General features: G+C 33.6%; 1 protein-coding gene across 1 annotated transcript in view; it reads right to left on the bottom strand.

The window, feature by feature from the left end:
- RYR2 (ryanodine receptor 2) overlaps window positions 1-24,381 on the bottom strand; it is a 386,286-nt gene that overhangs the window by 37,643 nt on the left and 324,262 nt on the right. The window contains exons 75-84 of the mRNA XM_053974163.1: window positions 23,093-23,132; window positions 21,484-21,592; window positions 20,739-20,835; window positions 18,326-18,429; window positions 17,742-17,793; window positions 17,557-17,610; window positions 9,845-9,944; window positions 8,887-8,966; window positions 7,226-7,302; window positions 5,787-5,860 (exon numbers count right to left, since the gene is read on the bottom strand). Of these exons, the coding sequence (XP_053830138.1) occupies window positions 5,787-5,860; window positions 7,226-7,302; window positions 8,887-8,966; window positions 9,845-9,944; window positions 17,557-17,610; window positions 17,742-17,793; window positions 18,326-18,429; window positions 20,739-20,835; window positions 21,484-21,592; window positions 23,093-23,132 (787 nt within the window). The remainder of the gene's footprint in view (window positions 1-5,786; window positions 5,861-7,225; window positions 7,303-8,886; window positions 8,967-9,844; window positions 9,945-17,556; window positions 17,611-17,741; window positions 17,794-18,325; window positions 18,430-20,738; window positions 20,836-21,483; window positions 21,593-23,092; window positions 23,133-24,381) is intronic.

Genomic DNA, 24,381 nt, shown 5'->3' with positions numbered 1-24,381 from the left:
AATGCTTGTAGTTTGCTGAGATGGCAATGATTTTACAAAATAGTTTCATCAGGAAACTTGCTTGAAAAAAAATCAAGCCCATGAAAGGCCTAATCATCCATTTCTTGCATATTAAGGCACCACTGAATCAAAGCCATTTGTAGGAATAAGACTACAGAATAAGCTACAGATTAATATTTTTGACCTCTATTTTTCTTGCTCTCTTAGGAAGTAAGATATTCCAGAACAAGAAGGAAAACAAGTCTCAAGTTAAAATGTAATACAGATCCTGGCTTTTAGTATAACTATTGGAGTTCAGGAATTTTTATTAAATAAATTCTATTCTTACTGGAAGGGCCTGGAAGGGTCTTTTAATTAGCTCCACTGTAAATAAGTCACAACTTGAACACAAGTTACTGCAAAATTCTTAAAAATCAGAAGGTGTTAAATGCATCATTCCTCAAAAGCTGAAAGGCCTGTTACTTTTAGAAATATTTTTACATATTTTAAAATGAAGCAAATAAAGCCCATCTCAAACCACCTGGCCAAGCTAAGATATACAATGTCCTGGTTTTCAATTTTTACATCTGATCAAAATCAGACAAGAACTAATGTTGGTATGGTCAGGAATTTTTATGTTCAGATTGTACTTACTGACTACAAGTGGTACCTCACTGGCAACTACAAAACTTAAATAGAGATTTATATCTTTCTATAAAATTCAGGAGAGCAACCTTTGCTGCTGTGCACACAAATTCATGCCAGTTCACACAAAGACTTGAAAATAATGTACTTGCAAACATACACACTACATATAGTATGATTTAGGTTGTTATGAAAAAACATTCTTTAATTTCAATTATAGATATTAGATATATTCTGGCAAATATTTGCTTAGATGTTAAAATGCTGCCATTGCTCATGCTGTAGGTAAATGGTATGGCTGTACACACAAAGGCTTTAAGCCTGTAGCTTTCGCAAATCTGGCAGTTTGTGTTTGTGATATACAGGAACAGAGGAATCATGTGGAGGAAACAAAAATAAAAGTCAGTGAAAAATTAAATACATGGGGTTTTTCTCATTGAAAGTGCATGTGTCAAAGTTCAATGATTCTCTCCCTCTTTCTTGATTTTATTTTTTAAATCCCCAGTGGAAAAGATCTGACTTCTATTGCTACTCAGTAAAACAGGTTCGATAGTACATATTACACAAATATAAAAATACTTTCAGTTTTCAAATGGGAACCAGACTTTTTTATGATGGCTGTTAAATAAGAGCAAATCTGTCCCATAATAAAGCAAGTGAATTTATTCTTATCACTAGATCCAGACAGTATTGGGTTGGATTGTGAATGGTGCATGTCTTTGACATCTCAACAATCTAATTCAAGAAAAAAATACACTTGTTTCCTCAGTGACTAAAATTCCCTGAAGTTATTTAAGTTCCCTTTTAAATGCAGACACTGATTCAAATACAGTTTTACGAAGCTGGAAAACACCTCTCCAATGCAGGCTACAGTGTATTACACAGAATTTAAGCATCTATTTCAAGTGTGACTAGGTTGGTGAAGGCTAAAAGCATATTTATTAGTTCCACATTATTAATGGCTGAAAATAGCCCTGATGTGAACCCACAGTACAGCTAGTTATTATATCACATGTACCTCTGAGATTGGTAAAAGTCATTTAAGAGCTACTATCTTATTCTAAAATTATATTTTATTAAAATAAGGCTTCTGTGAACTTACAGAGAAATTAAAGAAAGACATGATAAAATATTAAAAAGTTGAACATTAAAAAAGAGCTTTCCTGAAAAAGGGGGAAAAGAAGTAAAATAATCTAAGTGTAAACTTAACATCTTACATTTTGTACTTCATAGAAGTAAAACAACTCTCTCCAAAAGAGAAAAACATTGCACTTTCAAGATTTTTGTGACTTACAATGAAATGGCAAGGAGTATGAGTGTTAAATGAAAAAACATTGCAAAATAGTAAGTATTTCTACATGTCTTTGATTTTGGTCCCCCCTTTTTGGAAAAGAAAACAGAACAATCAAAACAAAATACATACAGAAGAAACAACATTGAGTACACCACAAAAACAAGTAAGAAACACATTTGCTAAAGAACCATCAATGTTGTTACCAGTGGGGGTTCCAGGGTTTGGAAAGGGAAGGTAGTACCAGTCAGAGGAATATCAGGATAAGGCACTTACGATGTGGACAGCACAAAGAAACAATTGGAATAGAGCAATAAATTTCACATCCATGTTGACTCAATACAGGGCTTTATATCTATTGCTAAGGTTGGCATGGGACCAGAAACAAGAACTGCACGTGAGGAAAGGTTGACTTTATTCCCTTAAGTTTCAGTAATTTTTCTTTGACTTTGGGAATAATAGTTTCAGGCTTGTAGGTTGCAAAGTCAATGACAATTACTTATGAATTTGCTTCTGCAGCCAATTCAGATGAAATGAGAATCAGGCTAAAATGCACATTTTACATCCCAAAATTTCCTTGGGAATCAATAAAATTATCTTTAATTGAGGAGTAATTAATTATTCATAGACTAAGCATCTCTCTCTAAAAAACAGGACCAAAAACAACCTGGGAGAAAATCTTTCTCATCTTTGGTACTTCCTTTGTACTATTTACAGATGGTTATTCACAGAATTGCAGACATAAGAGCTCAGATATCCTATAAAATCTAGGATACTTTGAAACTGTTCACTACAGGAATTCCCCCACAGACACACTGGCTTGGCTTTCTCAATGCTATCAGGTATCAATACCAGTATCTGTACAGCTCTTATGTAAACCACTTTTCAATTAACTGAAAAAAGCAAGCTTCATAATATTAAAAAAATATTACTATTTGAAGGTAGCATATTATCAACAATAATGTAACTTTGAAAAGGAAAAATACAGTATTTTTTGGTTGGATTTGGTTTTCTTTTGTCTGGAATTTTCAGTAGCTGGATATCAATATGTAGGAAAAGATGGTACTTGCAAATATTGTCCCTTTGTGCCAAGAAATCTTTGACACAGTGATTACTGTATCTTGACACTGCTACTGCTCACTAACAAAGAAAACAAACAAAAAAATTATCCTAATCACTGTGTAGAATTTTGTTAAGCTGCCAAATAGAAAATTTCCACTGAGAAAACAAATAAAACACCAGATCATCCTCCTCCCCAACATTTGGCTAATGAAAAGACATCTGCTGTGTTGGAGTTCATTGTTTCTGCTGACTGGTATACACACTTTGTATTTTAAATTCTCTTTTCACATGGTGACGTGAACATCTCATGGCAACTGCTCCTACAAAGCCCTTCCTTTACATGAAGTAAGGAAACTTTGAGGTATAGCAACCACAACACACCAAGTAGCTTTCAGAATAAGGAAGAGTCACCTGTAAACAGCACTGATTCCTCTAAGTCAGCAATGCACCACCTCTTTCTTGTATCAACTCCTGACCGCATTAGATAAACCTAGCCAGTGGCAAGTCCTCTTCTCACTAACCACCCTCAAATCCTTACTGGATCCACCACTGATTTCCTGTGATTGCACAAATCAATGCAGCAATAAAGCCATAATTCCATACACAACAAAACAGCTACAGGAGGACTAAAGCACAAGGTTTTGTGTATGTATATATTATTATATTTCCTTTTAACATTCATCCATTGCAAATATTGGGCTCACTAAAATGAAAACAAATAAAAAAGAACAGAAAAGAAAAGTATAAAAAAGCTTGTTGCTCTTACATCTACTGTGTCAGTCACTGTGCAAATCCTGAGAAAGAAAGGAAGACCAAAATGGGAAATTTTGACATGTAAACCAAGAATTTTAGGATGAAAAATTGTAATATTAACAGAAAAATCACACCAATTTAGCAGTATTACAGGAAAAAATCTAGTGATATTCAGGAGCTGTACACTGCTGACACAAAGCTAAGAGCAGGGAAAATAAGGAATAGGCTGTTGTTTTTAATAATTACCACGCTCATGGGTGATGACTGAGGAAAGGAGGACAGGACAATTAGTTCAAAGAAAAAGAAACAGGAAAAAAAGAAAAAAAAAGGTGAGAATTTGTTTCAGGAAATACAAAATATAGTTAGCATTGGTTTTGCCAAAATTAGTTCTGTACTAAAAGAGAAACATCAAATAAACAGAAAATGAAAAAAAATCCCTCAAATGAGGAAGCACAAAAATACTATTAACATCAGTAGAGTCAATTATGCAGCATTTAAAGATTTATTTATATTTGCATGCAAAATCAGTCATTTCTAGAAACAGAGGCAGAGGTCAAAATAATCATGAGCCAATATCTTGAGAGACCATTTCAGAATCCAACATTATGAATAAGTTTAGCTATGTAATGGTAGAAATGTTGTCCAAAAGAACAAAAGGTTGTGCAGAATAATCTTCAGTAAAACATGAGAGTAATGGCCAAAAATTATATGCTAGATAGCTGTACTAGTACTCAATTTACCATCTTGTAACCGAATTTTATCTACATGGGTTCACTTTTTTATCACTCATATCAGTCTAGAAAGATTTAATCTATAATTTAAACTGTGAGAGCACTTTCAGAGAAGCAGAATTTTTGATTGGCCTTGAAGTCATTCAGACAAATGTAATAGTTAATGAAAAATCATTATTTAAGCAGTTGAATATTAAAGAAATAGGCCGCATAAAAGACCTACAGGCACAAGGGACAATGAGATATGCAGTATTGCTGGTATGAATTATGATCCCTCAAATGCAATAGGGATTATACAGTCAAGCTTTTTTACCTTGCTTTTAAGATAAAAACATGTTAAAAGGTTAGGTCACTGTAGGATTTAAACATAAAAATGCAATGTAAAAAAATCGGAAGATAAGGGAAGAAAATGTGCTTTTGTAGCTCTATTAAGCATGCAAGAATGAACTTAATGTACCCAGACAATCACAGTAAGGGAGTAGTAGAACTTACTATCAAGGAGAAGAAAGAAATTGACAGTGAAGTAACAACACAAAGGGTGGAAAGCCAAATTGGTTCAAAGTCAAAAGTAGAGTAAAAATTTTGCAATATTTCCCCAAGGACAAATAGAAAAAAATTATTTCAAAGAAAAAGCTTTTCCCAGACTTTTTTCCACAGAGCAAATAGATTTCCATCAACCTCTTATATTTAATTTATGGCTTAAGTAAGCGGTGTGGTTTTCAGTTTAACAAATCAGGTGGGAATTTTAAATTTCTTTCTATGCTGAAACTGGTTGGGGACTTCTGAAATGTTTTACATGCATAAACACTGCTGTTCGTAACCGGAATATGTTTTCAATTTTACATGTAATGTCTTCACTTCTTCAAAATTATGAGGAGTCCTCTGAGACCATTCTGAAACTCAACACTTGCTAATGATTTACTGTTGACAAGGACTGGCTTAGGTATGTCAATTAAATATAAATAATTTTTAGGAAACCTGTTTTAGCTTCAGCCTCTAGATTTTTACAGAGTTCATGGAATCATAGACTATCCTGAGTTGGAAGAGACTCATAAGCATCTTCAAATTCTAAATCCTGGCCTCACATGGAACTTCCCAAGAGTCACACCACATGCCTGAGAGAATTGTCCAAACACTGCTTGAACTCTGCTAGGTGGGTGCTGTGACCACTTTCCTGGAGAGCCTGTTCCAGTGCCCAACCACCCTCTGGGTGAAGAACCTGCTCCTTATGCTTAACTTAAACCTCCCCTGAGTTCTTTCAAATTCCGCTTACTTCTGCAAAACTTAAAAAAGGTGATGGATCATTTCTGTTTAATCAACAGTACCTGATCCCTCTTCAGTCACCATGCCAAGGCCTTCTGCTTTGTTCTGACGTTCAAACGCATTTAGGTCAAGAACGCTGCGGTGAGAAAAATTACATTTGTCCTGTGATTAATTAAATATGTGCAATATTTAATTTTGTGGAAGTTAGAGAGGATGTGTGATTTCATTGAAGTTTACAAGCATACTGGTATTAAAAAGATATATCTCAGTGGCTTGATACAGGTGTCTGTTACATTACAAATCTCAGCTCAACAGCCTGAACCTGCTTTTGCCCTGAAAGTGACCAAATTCAGCTCTGTATGACTGACCAAACAGAAGGGAAATGTATGCATTTATGATATACATACTCATTTTTAGGTGCTATAAAGAAGTTACTGACTACTTTTGTATTATAGCCCAGTTCATACCAAGCAGCAAGGTCCATTAAGAAACTGTCATTATTAGTTGCATTTAGTGTTTCTCTCCCTCCACATTCTGAAAAACCAAAGCTGCCAAAAGGGAAAATGTATTCAACTAACCAGATTCAAGGAAGGAGGATATCTCACATATTTCATTTGTGAACCTGTGAGGTTCTGCCTTCCAGGGCTTTGCATGTCAGCTGGGTAGGGATAACTTTTGTTCATTAGCAAAAATGGTTATAAAAGTCAGGTTAACATAGAACTATGACAGAACCTCTGCTGGCAAGAAACCTCACTGATTTCAAAATGAAACTTGGCCACAGACAGCATTAAGAAAAAAGAATACACAATTAAGAAAAAAGAATACATAACATGATACCCTGGATATAACAAGACTGAATCACGTGATCCAGGGAGCCCCTTTTAGTCCTATGTTTTATGTTCGCTAATACATCATTTACTGATATGGTTTATTCTTACAAATTATGTACAAAACATTTAAACACATGCATTTATATATGAAATCAATATAAATCATAAATAAACATGAATGGACAAAAAAGTCATAGTATCACTTCAATTTATTAAAATTCATTTATTTAGTATGAGATTAGATATTTCATTTCTTTATATGACTTCTAAGAAGTCCTATGAATAATTCTAACAAAGCTGGGTTTTCTCAAAATCTTTATGATTACTTAACATTGATCATTGACCTGATCTCTGCAGGATTACAGGATACCTCCAGAATTAAGGATTTGCCTCCGAGGAATGCTCCTAACTCTGGAGTTGTTTTCTGCCATATCTCAGGTAGACTCAAATCCAAAAACATTTTAGAAAAGAGTTTTCTTACAAAGGTAGATACATATCACCAAGTTTTTCACACCACAAGCACCACCCTGTCCTTTAAAGCAAATCTAGCAAATTACAATCCCCAAGTGCTGTTTGCAAGAACTATGTAGAGGATCATTCTACAACTATAAATCCCATGGAATAAAATATACATGCAAAATAACACACTTTTCAAATTGATACTTTCTTACCTACAAGACTGCATAAGACCAGCAAGGCTCTGAAAGAACCCCACATCCTTTTTATCCTTGAGGTAGTCAAGCATTTTCTGCAGTAAACACGAATAATTTACACAGAGAATTAATATTCCTATTATGTGATAACCTAGGTAACTTAAGACTATATGCATTCAATACTATTAGCAATGTTGGTGTTTGGAAATATCTCTAATATTTAAGAGCCTTGCAGAGAAAAATCCAGATATCAAAACCAAAATGCTCATATACTTTATAGAAAAGTCCGTACATTTTGGTTATGCCTTCCAAAAACATGGAAAATAAAGATAGTAAGCAAAATCAACACAGCCAGAATTTAGAGTTTAATATAAATGCAATCTTGCCACTACTAGGTTAAAAATTTATATTGACATTAATGTTTCAACATCAGATGAGGCTTTTTTTAACCTCAGTTTGTTTTAAATTATTTTAGCTGAAATAGCCTGTTAGCAGTAATTTGAGCACATTTTAAATTTTTTTTATTTTTTTATAATGTGTCATAACAATCTGAAAACAGATTGCAATCCCAAGAATTTATTGAGTGAACTGTGATTCTAGAATGCAATGCGTTGTACAGTGAAGACATGGGATGATACCAGAGCTCTCCATTGCGAAGAAAACCCGCAATGCTAAAGGTCAATCTTAGTAGGAAAGCTACAAGAATTCATGTTGTGAATGAAGTAAAACAATTTTTGCAAAAATAATAGGAAAAGTAGATAGTAAGTAACCTCCAAAATGGACAGCACATAGGCAGACAGCATTAACAAAACATCAGTGTAAACCCAAGTAGACCCAAGATTACAGAAAAAGAATACCCCCATCAAAAACATGATACCAATCAAAGCAAAGAACTCCAGAGGAGGAGGATAATAATGACTTTTTAAAAGCCACCACTGTTCCTCTCCCACCACCCATACCCAAGGAAGACTGAAAAGCTGATCTTAGGACGTAAAGGAAAATTAGAAAGTTGAGCATAATACCAGAAGAAACAGGTATAAATGAGACAACCTTAATTGTTCCCAGTTGTCTGTATTCTTTAAACTGTACTACAATAATTTAGTAATGGCAGGTATAAACCCTTCTCAACATAAGAATCTTCAGCTAGTACAGAATACTGAACCCACCCTATATCAGCCTCTTCACTTCAACAGTGCAGGATTCTTTTATTGTATCAGACTTGTCCACTGGGCACCAAATTATCTTATGATAAATTAGTTATTCAGGATTTTCTCTGCTTTTATCAGCAAGAGTCTCCATTGTATAAGCTAAGGACTTCTGAAGTTGTGTATCATTCTTTTTGGTGAAGACTGGGGTCAGCAATTTTGCTCTACAGGCTATAAGACAATGGCAATCTCCCAGGAAAGCCCTCCTTTCCAAAGAATTTCTACATGTAAATAATATAAATAAAATTCCCCCCTTACACTTGAAGTCCAAAACAAACCTTTTAGCCTGTAAACAAATAATAAATACCCATCCCACAAGGTACTTTTGTATACAATTTTATTCTGCGAACAAGAGTAAGAGGATAAACAGTGTGTGACAAACAGTCACACTACGTAATGTGCTACTACAGTAATAATGACCATGGTATAAAGACCTATACTGGCTAGAAAGGGTAGAAGAAACTAATATTTTACCTGTTGAACAGTAGAATTTCCTCCATTTAGGACGGCAATTCCTAGCTTTAGGGTTGCTGCAACCATTGGCCCCATCTCACCTTAAAAAATATTTAAAAATATATTTTTGGATCATATATAAAAATAAGAATGTTTTATTAATTATTTTATCCATTCAATGAATTGTAAAACTGACCTATTTTTCCTTAATTTCTACATGAGTGCCTACAGACATAATGTAATGCATACAAAGTACAAAGAAGCAAAATATAAAGCAGGAATAAGTAAGTTCAGTGAATATAAATCATGTTTCAATCACTGGAGCATAGGACAGTTGATCTAAGGCTGGGCTAACAATGATAAGCTAACTTTCAAATTCAGCAGTTTGTCCCCTCTGCATGAAAATCTGGATGTTTCCTTCTAGTTTATTCAGAAAATGACAGTGACCTAAGCATTTTACTACAGTAAACAAGATTTGTAATTGGGAATTTTTAAAGCATCAGTATTGTGAAAACAAATCATAAAAGAAAAAAAAGGAAAGCATAAAACCTTGGAATAAGATGGTTTCTAAGGGGAAAAAAGGATCATTTAAACTCCTGAAATGTTTTATCAAAGTACACCAATAAAGCATTGAAGAATGGGAAATAACAAAAGGATTTAAGTCCACACCTACTTCAGAACTGTACACATTCCAGAATTTAAGGGCCATTTTGTCATTCAATGCTGCTAAAGCTATGAAGTAATCCTCAAAATTAGCACTAGAAATATTAATTATAGCTACAAAAGAAACAGTAGTCTCATGAAAATTATTCATTATACTTTTCTGGATTAGCTGTCAAAAATTTTGAAATTTTGAGTTCATTTTGAAAGCAAATCTTAAGGGCCAAACATATGCAGGTTGCGCCCAATAAGAAATAAAATTACTTCAAAGTTCATTAGAAATAAGGTTTGAAATTCAATCTACACACCAAAACCTTACCTTTACTTGCACTGATTGTCTGCAGAACCATCTCAGCAGCACCCCGATCATGCAGTCTGGCTTGTTGATACAGAAGTTTTTGCTTTTCCATTTCTTTTTCCTGAATAAAAATTCCGGTCATTTAACATGAGATTTGAATTACTATCAATCCTCCAAAGGTTCTTGGTTTTCTCTTAGTATATGGGCTCTATGACAACATCATGAACCATTTTAATATATACGATGCTATTGAACAAATAATTAACAGGTTCAAGTAATAATCTCCACTTGGTGTTTTTCTTTAATATGCTTTTAGCAGTTTATGGGGAAAGAGTCATCTCAATTGTGAATCATTAGATTAGTTCAAAGCCCATGTTCATTATATATACTGCATGTATCAAACTTGCACTTTTGTGCTCTGTTTTTGTGCAACAGTTCATACTCTTAATAATCTTCTGTAGCGTGACCATAACTTCATACTGCTCAGTTTGTGGCTCTTGAGTTGTAAGTTGTTGCTGAATACCAGAGTAAAAGAAACTTCTCAGATTTTTTTTCAAAACGTATCATTACATTACAATATAAATTGCCCCCTATTTACAGAATATTTGATAGAATACACTGTGCTTTTATATTTTGTAGTCTCTAGCGGCAACAAACAATAGTGCATGGCGTTGCTTGAGCAATGGTGAAGTTTCTTTTTTGTAATTTAAACTACTACCGAAAACATAACGAGCATAAAGAGCAAACATAAAGGCACAGTTAATTCCAGAAGAGTTTCAACTTTCATCAGGTTAATTGAAGTTTGCTGGAGAATTGAGGATGACTAAGCAGTATAAGTTGCAAAATGGAAGTTGCATAGAGCCCTATGACAGTGAGTCCATCAGATGGCGTGGTAAAAAGCTTACTCAAAAGGAACATGACACAATCAGTTAGTATCATGTCCAAAAACACAACGCCCAAAACATGTATGACCTAGAAGCAGGAACAGCTGCAGCAGAAGTAGCCAGAATGACAGCTTTGCTGCCATAAACTTTCCATCCAAGTTACGGAAAAAATACATTGGAAGATGGAAGAGGTTTAAAAAATGAAGGCTTGCTAAATAGAGGATATGAGTAATAAATTAAAAAAGAAGAGGTAAAAAAGAGAAATATGTTCAAATGAATGAAAAAGAAACCTTTAACTCAAAAGCAAACCAACACAGACATTTATGCTGTTACCAGAGAGTTCTCGCCGAGGCTGGCAAATTTGTTTCTTAAATCTTTGATAATATCGTGCTGCGGAAACAAAATTCGTCAGGGTTTTTTTTTTCACACTATTAGCTCTCCTGTGGTTAAATTGTATCTTTCTTTTTGCTTTAAATTAAGTGACAAATCTAGATGGAGGCACAAAAAGGAAAAAAAAATGGCAGCGTTGCTTTGTATTTAGCCATGCTAGGGTTTGAAAGTTTTGCCTTCATGTTTAAACCTCTTCCTGGGAGTTTAACAAAAACAAAACAGAAACATACACACACACGCACACACACACCACACACACAAACCACCAGAAAACCATGACATCACAGTTTCAGTATAGCTACAACAAAATATTTTCATTTGCTTCAGAAGCTGCTGAAAATTGATCAGCCTTTCTTTTCTTAAAAACTATTTCCTATTTCTAGATACTTCTAGTTTTAGACCCATCACCCTTTCATCTTTCTTCCATTGCAAAATTTATCATTCACAAGCCTAACACTAGCTATACTACTTTCATTGTACAACATTTTTTGGTAAGAATATCAAAGATTTATGAGAATGCTTATAGTGAGGATGTATCTGCATAATCTACAGACTAACTTCTTAACAATGGCAATATAGAAGAACAGTAGGAAGAGGCATTGCCAAACAGCTTAGAATAAGAGAAGTGGCATTTCCCATGGAAATCAAGATGTCTAGGACATTAGTAACAAAACAGACCAAAAAAAGAAAATCAAAACCAACCAACCAACCCAATCCACCAACGAAACCACCACAAGCGTTTCTCTTAAAAGCAATCATTCTCTGATGACAACCCACAAAGATCATGGTTCCTTCTTCAGCTTTACAATGCATTTTCACTGTTGCTTTCTCCCTGCCAACTCAATACATATATATAAATATATATGTGATGGCAGCACCTACATGAAGAGGGCCACCCATTGCCTACAGAATATACTAAGTTAATAAGGTTATCCCCATTTTTCTAAGATGTGCTTACTGTTTACATTGTTATCTGTGCTACCAGTTTCAGCTTTTTGCACTTTTATCCCCTTGCTTGCCAGTTGAAGTCAAGAAACTACCAAAGTAATTAGCCAACGATTTGAGCTTTCTGTCATTCACCAAAACATCAAAACAATTGCAAAAATACTTCACTAAATGAAACATTTAAAATAATTGAACAGAATTTTTAAAAAATAAACAAAAAAAACCCCAACCAAACAACCAACCAAAACACAAAAGAAACACATCCCAAAACAAAACCAGTCCTCAGTGAGGAACAAATCTATTACATCTTGGATGTTTTCCACTCATATAGGAAAAAAGTTGACCACTTACAAATGTACATACACGTGTTCTCATATTATAGACTTTTTCAAGCATTCTACCAAACCTTGGAAACTTTTGAATCATACTCTTTGAAAGTAGAGACCCAAATATTTTCTACTTCATTTTGGTTTTGGGTTTTAAATCTTTATGAGCAATCATATGTCAAAATAAATTGGGCAAAACCACAATTTTTAGTTTGAACTTGTAGGCAATAAACTTGTTAAAACTAAAGAGAAACTTTAACTGACAAGTGTGTCACTGAAATTCTTAAATTTTCTTGTAATTCATACAGAGACTTATTCTTGGAGTTTCCCTTTGAGCTAGGACTTATGGACAGGTTTGTTTGCTGCCACCACTAAGCTCCAAAATACAGAATGCTGGCATAAGATCCTACTTTTCCAGAGCATTTTTTCTTCTTCTTTTTTTTTTTTTTTAATATGAAACTATGAAATTAAGTTTAAGAAAAGAAAAAAAAAAAGATGCAAAGAACAGAAATTGCATTCAACTCAGCTATTAGAAGATGAATGCTTCTCCTTTGAATTGTCTTCGTATTTTATACTTTTCAAGACTTCTGCTAAGTCCAGAGAACAAATCTTATTAGGCAGTACTTACACTGACAAAATATTTGTTCATTTCAATGTCAGGCATGCATAAGTTTTGAAATTAAAATATCAAATATTCATGCACAATACTTCTGTATCTTTTTATATATACATCTTTATAAATACTTTAATTCTTTAAGTTCAATATATGCTGGTTTCTGCTCTATAAATAAAAAATATTTTTTCCTATATCATTCCTTTTGGATTTCATCATTGAAGCATCACTGCTTGTTGAGAAGGGTTTGGACTCAAGGACCTCTAAAGGTCCTTTCCAACCCAAACTATTCTATTAATAAATATTCTGTTGTTTAGGGAGTGAAACCATGTATTAGGTTCCATAAAATCCATCACATGTAGGATAAACTGATGAAAAACACATTTTTACATAATTATTTGAATGTTTACTTTCTTAGAATTGATAAATTGAATATGGAGTCTGATCTTAATTCACAGAATAAATAGTTACTTATTGTAAATATGTGGTATATGGACACTCAGTGGTTTATTCAGGATTTATGACAGTAAGAGATACAGGTAACGATCTTCATAGGGCTGGAGCCTTATGAGTTTGCATTATTTGTATGTAAAGAAACATGAAAATTTTTGTCCAAGGTAAGTGACAGCACAATGTATCATTTTGTCAAAAAACTTGTGAATAAAGAAGTCTATCAACAAAGTTGCTACCAGTAACAGGAACTGATATAGGAAGCTCTATTCCCCCCATTTCTTTTCTTCCTGTGAAGAGTCAATTTAAATCAATTTAATACAAATGAGTTTAAAAATATGAGCTAAATCTTGACTCCTTCTTTGAGTTCCCATCCTACACATATTTAGCGCACATTAATATGTAGGAGTGACTCAAATGCAGAAAATTATTTGCGTTTAGCTATTGAAACAGTTTGACTTAAAAGAATTTCCTATCAGTAGAATCAAAGAACACAGTGACACCAACTTTACAGGGGGTCAATTGACCATCTGTTCAATATGACAAAAAGTTAACTTAGAGACAAACAGGAAGGGGCAAAGACATCTGTAATAACTCAAAGCAAATACTAGCAGGTAAATGTTGACAGGAATATACTAACATACAGAGAACATTATTGTCACATCCCTATTGTTCACACTATTAACCCAATTCAGATTAATTGTACAAATATAAGACTACACTGCTTGAGATACGAGGAATAAAATTGTCAATAAAATACACTCGGCATTTTCATCACATTCTAAGCTTGCCCAAATGTCTCTATTACTCTGACTGCAAATGGATTCAAGACTTCAAACACCATGCATTTCTGAAGTCTAGAGCAGCAGTAGACTTTTATCCCCAAACATATTGAACAGTCACACTTTTCACATGCATAGCCTTCAACATTGAAGTTTGATTGTCAGACAGGAACACACAAATGCACACACAAGCACACACGCACCTGGTATGTACAGTTTCATATCTGCACAACTGTTTAATGCCATGTATGAAGGAACAATTTCTTATTGTGCTTTTTTACCCTTTTAAAATCTTCACAGTCAGCAAGAAAAAATTTTCTCTGGAGCATATAAGATTTAGTGTATGGTAACCAGGTAAGCAGAGTGATACACAGTATTTGAATAGCTCAATTATTGGAATTAAAAAAGAAGGAATTATATTATTAGATTCTTATATATTTTCTTTGGGCCTTTTTGAGATCCACTTTGTTTACAATATTTACAATACCTTTTAAATAAATTTTTGTGAGCACATTCGTCTTCCAGGATAATGCCTTTATCATATGAAGATGGAACAGACCTGTGCAAATTTTTGGAGGAGTAAGAGTAAAGTTGATCCTGAAATACATCATCTCTCCTCACAGTTGCATGGAAACCTCTTTCTTCTGTGATCTGAATGTTAATAGAAAGCTAGCAAACAAAATATAAAAATCCCCTTGCTCTTTTCCGTGGAGAAGGTTACAATTGTTTCCCTACATTGCCATAGGAAATGAAATTTGAAGTTACTGACTGAAGTCTGACCATTAGCTAAATCTGTGCATTTCTAATCTCAAGCAAGTCATCTTTACTTACTCAAGCTGTCATTAACCACAGCACAAATAACTGTATTTAACCACCTCAGAACCAAAAATTAGCTACTCCACACACCATACTTTCTCCCAGAATATCAGCACTACCTGCAGCACTACCATCAAGTGGCTTGAGTCAACAGTGGGAACCGAGACTTTGACCTGCGTGAAGCAGGCAAGTAGTCTGCTGCATAGCCATAGGACACCTTTCAGAAACAAATGTTGAGGTTTTCATGATGACACACAAAAAAAAATGTGTAAGAAATTGAGCCAATAAAAAAATTAACACTGAAGTTTCAGAGCAATTGTCTCTATGTTCTTAGAGAAAACATAGAACTGTGAATCATTTAAGGTAAGGAGTATCTAAAGAGTTTCTGTCAAATACTATAATATTGAAGGCTGAGGACTCAGTTCCAAAGGACCTGAATCAGACGTGAACTATGACTGATGCACTCTCTATGATAAATATTGGAAACAGAATTCTACCACTATATCAGAAATGTGTGTCTGCTAAGAGACAGAAGAAAAGTTCAACTACTTTCCCTCAATAACCAAGTAAGGTGTTTAATTAATTCAAATCAAGTTATAACCAGAAAGAAGCTAACCTATGCACAAAAGGCATGAACAGCAAAACAACATGAACAAATCAAACACTCTGTTTTCCCCAAAACAGTATCACAATTTTGCATAGCATATTCTGCATAAATAATTCCTGAAATCTTTGAAGACCTTGTGCACACAAAGGGTTTGGTAGAGATGTCATGCTGGAAATGAAATGTTAAAAATTATTTCAAGACCCTTTAGTTGAATTTATCCAAGATGTTGGGCCTGAAAAATCACAAAATTAGACCCAGACAAATACACACATATTTTTTTTTTGTTTTACCTTGCTGCGTTGTGATCCTGTCACCTTAAGGAAGGGCAAGGACAAGAAGCGAAATAGTAATAAGAAAAAGAAGTCCAATTTTTTTTTCTGTAGGTGACTGACCAAATACATACACAAAATTGTCTTTTGAACATATAAATACATTATTTAAACATACGTTTCACAGCTACAGGAAAAGTAATAAAGAGAAACAAATGAATAGGATCTTCTCTCAAGACAAAAAATTGAATGCTGAACAAAGAACCCATTACAATTTTGGTAAGGAGCACTAACAAATTCTTTACTGACAGATTTTTTTCATACACCTCAATGATTTTCTATTTAACAATTTTCATGTCTATAAGCATGAGGCTTTTGATATCTAACAAGCATGTACAGGCTAACTGATGAGAGCCTATAAGAAGGAATAGTCTTTGTCAATATACTGCATTCCCAGAGGGAAAAAAAAATAGAAAAGTCCACTGAAATTTGGGTTCATAATGAGATATTTATCAAGAAACAAAAATTTATATATTGAGTATATTACTTGTAACTCAACTGGACTTCTGAGTGATTTGAAAATAATTTAGTATTGATATTCTTTCTGATTACTTTATACAATCAAATAGGGAATATGTACTTAAATAATTCAGTGCTATATCATGCAGCATCATGTAGAAAACATACAGAACATTGTGTCTATAAAACAATGGAGTTAAAGTAAACATGACCCAAACCACTCCTCAACAATCAGAACAGCACAGATAGCTTTACAGCAAACCAATCAGTATATTTAGAATTTTTAAAGAAATAATAAAAGTATTTATTTCATATTTCTGTGTTTTAGTAGAGATATGGAACATAAATACCAATTGATTTGAAAGACACAAGAGACATCTTTTAATGCCAGAATTGTGATATGCCAAAACACATTAAAATATTAAAAATATTGAAGAGCTAATTCTGTCAGTGCCCCTCAGAAGAGACAAATTTCTTGCACACTCCATTTTATTAATGGAAAAAGAGAGACAGATCCCAGAGCAAGCACATGACAAGGACTCGACTCTTACACTTGTAATCAGCTCATGTGTATATCCTTAAAACAGTGATAATCACTAAAAACTCAACATTAAACATCAATAAATTTCCTGTTCTCAACACAAGCAAAAATCTTAACAGTACCGATGAACAGAAGTTCACATTTTATTAAGAAGCACTAATATATATGTGAAACATAAAACTACTGTATGAATTACTGGCACTGAATGTAAATGACTACTGTAAAAAGTAGTATTACAGTATTTTAAAAATCCAAACTAAATGTAGGGCAGAATAATTTAAAAGATACAGTCTGTTATTATCAGACTTCTAAAGTTACTATCTGTAATACCTAACAAAAAAGTTAAATGAGATAAATATCTAAGATCCACTAAATTATTCTCTATTTAATCTTATATTATGTAATATTGTGCATGTTTTTGTTTCACTAATATTAATCTGGGGATTTATATCTGCCATATCCAGCTTGTGACATGCAGTTCACTGGCATAATAAGCTGCAGTAAGCCATGAACCAAAAAACATAAATGTCAGCTGGAAGCTATGAAATAATGTCTAACACGACAAGAAAAACAAAACCAGTATAATCTTACTTCAAAACTTTTCACTTCTTCTTCACCATCATCATCTTCTTCATCATGGCAGCTCTGATAATATGTAGAAAGAAAACATTGCTGATAACTCGCAATTTACTGATAACACTTTACAAATTATTTCTATTGATCTTCTTCACTAACAATTAAAACACAAAATAAGCAATAGGTATCAAACAAGTTACCTTTGCCATAATGTCAGCATAAGCCATATAAAGGAAATCTTCTTCCAATTTGCTGGTTAACAGACAGAGGAAAGGTAGAATAAGGAAGATTAATTACAGTAGAACTGAAGTGCCATAATATTTTCAAACATCTTAAAAATATTTTAAAATAACTTCTATGCTCATAAATAATTACTATGGAAAATGAAGACTTGATTAACTTACACAAATAGAAAAGTATAGCCAGCTACAAACACAGTACTCAGAAATTCATAAACACCTTCCAGTAAAGTGAATATAGTTAATTTTTAATTATAGTTAGAATGTATTTCATATTCAGAATGTAACTGTCAATAGGGAACATAGAAGACAGAGGAGCAGTGAGCCCTGAACACAGCATCCATAGCTGTGAAAAAGTCATATTAAAATCTCTCTACATACCACAAGCTAAAGAGGTTTGAGTGTAACTCAAACTCACTGTATGTTCATATGCATGTTTTGGCCTAGCTTATACAATCTCACTTGAAAAAAGACATATATGACTTCAAATACAGGAGTAATCTGAAAATCTGCATACACTTGGTAGTCTCTCACACCATCCCTACCATTTTTCAGTCAAGGCTGTTCGACTGAATAGCAGAATAAGTTGATGTAAAGGATCAACTCTTTTAAGGCTTTCATCTTCTTCTGGTGGTTCCTCTCCAGGTTTCTTTAGGGGAAGAAAAAGAATTTAAAAGTATATTCAATTATCAATAGTAAAAAATGTAATTTTTGTACAATTTACTGAACATTAAATATTACTATATGTAATTTTTATTTGAACAACCAAGAGGAAGCAACTTTCAAGCCAAGTATGACAAAACTGAATACCAACTGTGTTTATGACCTGAAGACTTACAATGATGATACCACTTGCATTGCTTTGGATTTCTTCTCCTCATAAAAATCAATCCTCTTCACTACATTCTGAAAATAACTTCAATCTCTTACTCTGTTATCCAGAACTAGTGGTAACCAGAAGCCATCATTTATTATTATACTGTCTTTTGCTACGTTAACCAGCTTCATCAGAAAAATGACAATCCTGTTTCAAGTCTATGCTAGGTATAATGTTCAGTGAGAAACTCTGAGAAACTTTAAGGGAGAAGAAATCCAAACCCGAAGCTTACCAACAATTTTAGACAGAAGGAGCTCTATCTACCAACAACAGTAATGTTGGCAGGATGTAGAATTTTAGGAGATGACAAATCAATAATGCACAAAAAATATTATACATGATTCAATAATATATATAAATGCATAAAGAGGGTTCTTTTTTCATGTGGTTATTTTGTTTTCAGTTTTAGACAGCTCTAGTTGGCTTTCTTCGAAAGAAAACGTAATCCTAAATACTACAACGACAGCAACCTAAGCAGTGGTCTGAAAAGCATCTATACAAATCTCTGACTTCTTATCGTTTGCCAAAAGACATTTCAGAAAGCAAGTTTTGCCTGCCAAGTTACTGAAAAAAATTGCTTCATCCAGATACTTTTTCCTATGAATAATCTGGTAGCTCAAAGATAATTGCTTGCATAAAATACGCACACTTTTCATCCTTGTTTTCATCTAGCACTATACACCAAAATACAGATAAAAAGAATTCCATGTATTGATAAGACAGCACGAGTAATACACAATTGCCATATGTTATCAGTTAAGCAATAAGGATAGGTTGGCCACTTCAGAGATACTAGGAAAATGGTTTGTTGTCTATTGAGAAAACAAATTTTGCATGCCAGACAGATCCCTGTGAGAATGCTTACAGATATCTGTGAATACTATTATTTCCATGGTCTCCCAAAGAGAGCAATGGAAATGCACATATCCATATATTTGAGGAATTAAAAGGGAATTCTTGTAGTTTTTTTAAATAAAGGATGATATAAAATCCGGGCCAGTCTGTTTCTGTCTTCTCTGAGAAGTTTTTTCAGTCAAGCTACTGGTTAACAAGGAGTTATTAATGGACTTAGCAAATATATAGGTTCATCATGGGGGTAAGGAGATAATCCTTCATGTCAGTGTAGCCAAATTACCATGCTGGGTTATTTCTTTACACGCACACACCTGCACACACATGCACACATGCAAAGACCTATGTTGTTCTGCTGCACACTCATGCTCCCAACTGCTAAAATAGAATTATTTTTGAGACTGAACCTGCCCTATTTAAAACACTTTCATTGTGTTGGGATACATAAGGATATCAGTTTAAAAGGCTGTACACAAAGTAAATATTTATAGAAGTCTCTTGTTTTTTCACAATAAGGATAATATTGTTCGTACCATAAGGATACCACAAGAAATTAATTCTGTGTGTGTGCTGGCAAAACTGAACTTCCATAGTCTGTCTGTGTTGAGCTCATTGCTGCTGATTTCCCTTTCACTATTTTGATCCTAATTTTCAAAATGAACTTAAATGAAAGTCATTGTAGGTATTTGCAAAGTTAAAGACATGGCTCTAACACTTCACCACTAGGAAAAATCTTCATGTCCCTGCCAAGAGGATTCTTCTGTGAAGAAGCAGACTCTGACAGCTTCTAAGGAACTGATTGATCTAAGACTAGATTCCTCTAGTTTCATATTCTAACCTTTTGACTTAAATGGCTTTAATGTGGATTATGTAGTCCTCAAATACACAAAGGTTAGCTGTAAAACAGCTAACAGGAGGGAATAGGTTGTTCCAGTTCTCCACAGGGCAGAAGATAAGAGATAGGGGAATGACAGCAATTCATATGTAATTTAGAAAAAAAAAACTTTATAAAAGTTTATTGAAGCCCTGAAGCAAAGAGCCTGAGGGGATTTTGGAATCTCCATCATATGTAATTTTAAAAAGCTGTCAATTGACTTGGTTGTAGCCCATCCCTTTGGGTAGAGATAGCTTAAGTACTATCTTAGCTACTTCACATATTTATAATCATTCCTATACAAATTGAATGTTAATTCAAAATAAATTCCTATGACCCTTTTACCCAGACGTACTGCTAAGTCTTCTATCAGTTTGTCTTCAAAATAGTGTTCTTCTGTTTCAATCCAAGATTTATCATAGCCTTGAAGAAAGAGATTGACGGCTCGGTGTCTAAAAAGGAACATTTAAAACAAAAGCTGTAAACTTTTAAAAAGTAGATTTGGTCAATATGAATTTCATTTAGCTTGAAGAATTGTACAGTCATTACAACAATAATTTAAAAAGGAAGACAAAGTTCCCATTAAAGCACCTATTTAAAAAGAAAATTTACATTAAAATGTTTTATTTAAAACTGTGTCCCACTAACTTGTAAAACTGATGCTAAAACATAGTAACAATTATTTAGGAACAGATAATAGATAAAACTTAAAAAAAATTAAATATAACAAATAAAAAAATAAATTGCCACATTGGTAAGTGTTATGTTTTTAATATAAAATATTTTAATATTTTTAGTACAAATATTAAGAAAACCTATAGATAGACAGACCAACAGATAACTTTGGACTGTGCTGAAATAATTGCATTCTTTAATGTTCAGGATTAGAATTGAAATCAGAAATTGAAAATAATTGGTTTTTATTCTTTTTAGAAGATAGAAAAAAGTAATTAAACCTAGTAAATAAAGCAATATACAAACTATAATGCCAATTTATCAATTACTGGTTTTCATTTTTTTCCTTTTGAGCTTGCCAAATAGCTCTGTAAAAACTTTAGTGCATTTGTGAAAGACAGAGCAATACAGCGGATTATACAAACCTTGGCAGATTATACAACGGTGCCATTCTAAAGCAGGCCACTACTGCTCTTTTCCTCTGTTTAGACAGCAGCTTATGCCACACTGCTTTTTTGGACCGCTGTGGATGTTCTACCTGTTGCACAAAATACACATGGAAAAATAATGTGGCAATGTCCCTAGTGTTGGGAAACAGTAATATTAGTAAAAATATTAGTTAACAGATAAATCAAGTAGAAAAGCAACAGAAGAAGAATAGATCAGAAAAAGTGTTCTAGACAGAGTTCAAGCATTCAGCCAAATCATAGAATCAGAATTTAGAAAATAAACTTAAAAGCAAAAATCTTCCTTTCCTGATGTGATATAGATATTCTTCTTTTTCACTTCATTCTACTTTTTCTGTATTTTGGATAGAACACTATCATCAATAAGGCCATTTCTCAGGAAGCCTTAACTTTCAATGCAGAGAGCCCTCATTCACTCCATCTTTTATATGTAACTCTTTACACATGTACAGGTAAATTTTACATCTTCACATTGCCTCAGACAATATTTTTAAAGAAATTTTCATGGATACAAATAATCTTTGTAATATTTATCATGATCAGCTACGATGGAAAGGAATTAGCTTTAGGAAAGAGTGACAAGTACAAAGACTTAAGACTAAATCTTTTCTATGAAGTAGCACAGACAGAATGTACATAAAATACTTCAAAACACTTTAGCTACATTTCAGAAAACTACAGCTCTGTCTTAAAATATATTCTCTTTCTGCATCTTGGCTTTACAGTAACATGAGATGAAATAGGGTGTACTCCATATTTATCTTTTATGCCTTTAGGATTTCTTCTTTCACCTTTTATTCTTGTTTCCAGCCCAAGAAAATTACTCTTGTGGTGCTGAAGAGCACCTGCATACTTCTGTATATGTCCTGACTGGATAACTGGGAACTATGATTGCAGACAGTGCTATGGATCACTCCTTTCTCACAGCCTATTTACAGTCTCTGTGATTTATTTCACACATCTTCCATAAATATTATATAATTTTATTTAACCTATGCAACTGTTGTAGAGTTAAGGGGAGTTGAACTTTGGGGCAGGCTGTTTAGTTTTTTATGGGTAGTTTGTTTATTTTACAAACAATTACACTCCTCTGTGTTCCAACAGCATCAAAGAAGCCAGTGGAAGTCACCATTTTTACCCCGAAAGTCTTGGTAATTCTCCCTTGAAACAAAATCAAGCATTATATGTCAAATATGTAGTGACAATTCCGATATTTATGTAGACTCAATATTCAATCCAAATTTGGTTATCCAGTTTAGTGAAATATGAAAAAATATTAATAGTTAAACAATGAACATTTAATTAGACGAAAACACTGCCATTCAGTGAAATATGTAATTATACTTGTAAGATTAAATGGTAGAAACCTTAAATAAGTTCTTTATAAAAGATAAAATGCAAAAGAAAAATATTTTTAAGAGAAAGGACAAAAAAGCATTCACTGCAAACATTTTTACAGTCACAAAAAAAGAAATGCCAGCACTAATAATTTAAAAGTCAGAAAATCCAAATGTGGAAGTTAGCTAATTAGTAACATCTTCACAAACAATTATAAATCACTCTATACTTTCCCAAAAGAAATAGCCTCGGCCTACGCAAGCAGATTTCTGAAAACAGTAAAAACAAAGAAGTTAGGTCTGCATGGAAAGCAAATACAAAGAATGGACTGATCATTGCCAGTGCAATACAGAAACATTTGGGGTATGTATATATAGAGAACAGAGTATTTGCATACAGAGAGCAAAGGATTACTCAAGACTATCATAAAAACAGATGCAGTGCTCATATATTCATTAAAGACACCAGATCTCCCATTTCAGAAACAAAAGCTTGTGAGCATTTATCTACAGAAGATAAGAAAAGCTGTGGGGCTAAATCTTAGATTAAACAAATAGATGCAAGGCAGTCATAAAAAAAAAGCAGAAAACTTGTCAACAAATTGTTTAAGTCTGATCAGAAATACTGATCTTAAATGTTGATCTGGTATTACAATGAGAATCCATCCTGTTCTGTACTACTGCTGGATCATCTCAGTCAACTTTGATAAAAACCCAGGTAGAAGAGGAAACCTTTCCCTCCCTCCCCCCCACCCATATTTCTAGCTTTTCTCTAGTCTTCTTTCCTCAGAGCAAACCTATATCCTTTCAAATCAGCACCAATTCTCCTCTCTTGCTCTCTCTTATAAGCAAATCGTGGTTGACAAGGATTTACTTCCAAATTTCTATCACTTTTTGCTTGCTCCACACATATTCAGGAACAGGTAAAAATTAGTGACTCCTCCTCATTCTCTTCTACCAAACTGTGTAAGGCTGTTGAACTTGCAGCAAATCCATATCAAGGCTGGCAAATTATATGAAGAAGAGTTGTGTGATGCAGCAGACAGGACATGGATATTCACATCGACACACCTTCTGCAGAGTGTGTATACGAGTACATTCACATATCTCTCAGGTTCCTATTGACTGAACCAATGACTTCCTGACAGTGAGGAAACTTCTTGACATTGGATCTGAAAACTTTCTGAGTGAAACTAACTAATCTAATGAGAATTCAAGAGAACCTTGAATTTTCAAACGTTCTTTGAAAAGGCAAAAAAAAATTAGTAAAATTTATAAGAAGATAGTTTGTAGCCTATGGTGTGCAACCAGTTGTGCTCATTTCTGCCATTAGGAACACCTTCCAAGTTAATGTCCTGTTTTTTCACTACATTTTAAAAAGGAAAAAACATAATGAATCTAAAGTGCATAATAATTCAAAGAGAAAAGTCACAAAAATAACTATCAACTAGTTTTTGACCTGTAAGATGTATCCACATAGGAGATTTTTTAACTTCATATTTTAAAGAATATGGAAAGG

Source organism: Vidua macroura, chromosome 3 (genome assembly GCF_024509145.1).
Source record: "Vidua macroura isolate BioBank_ID:100142 chromosome 3, ASM2450914v1, whole genome shotgun sequence".
Lineage (NCBI taxonomy): Eukaryota > Metazoa > Chordata > Aves > Passeriformes > Viduidae > Vidua > Vidua macroura.
The sequence above is the reverse complement of the archived record's forward strand: the minus strand, read 5'-3'. Positions and strand labels throughout refer to the sequence as shown.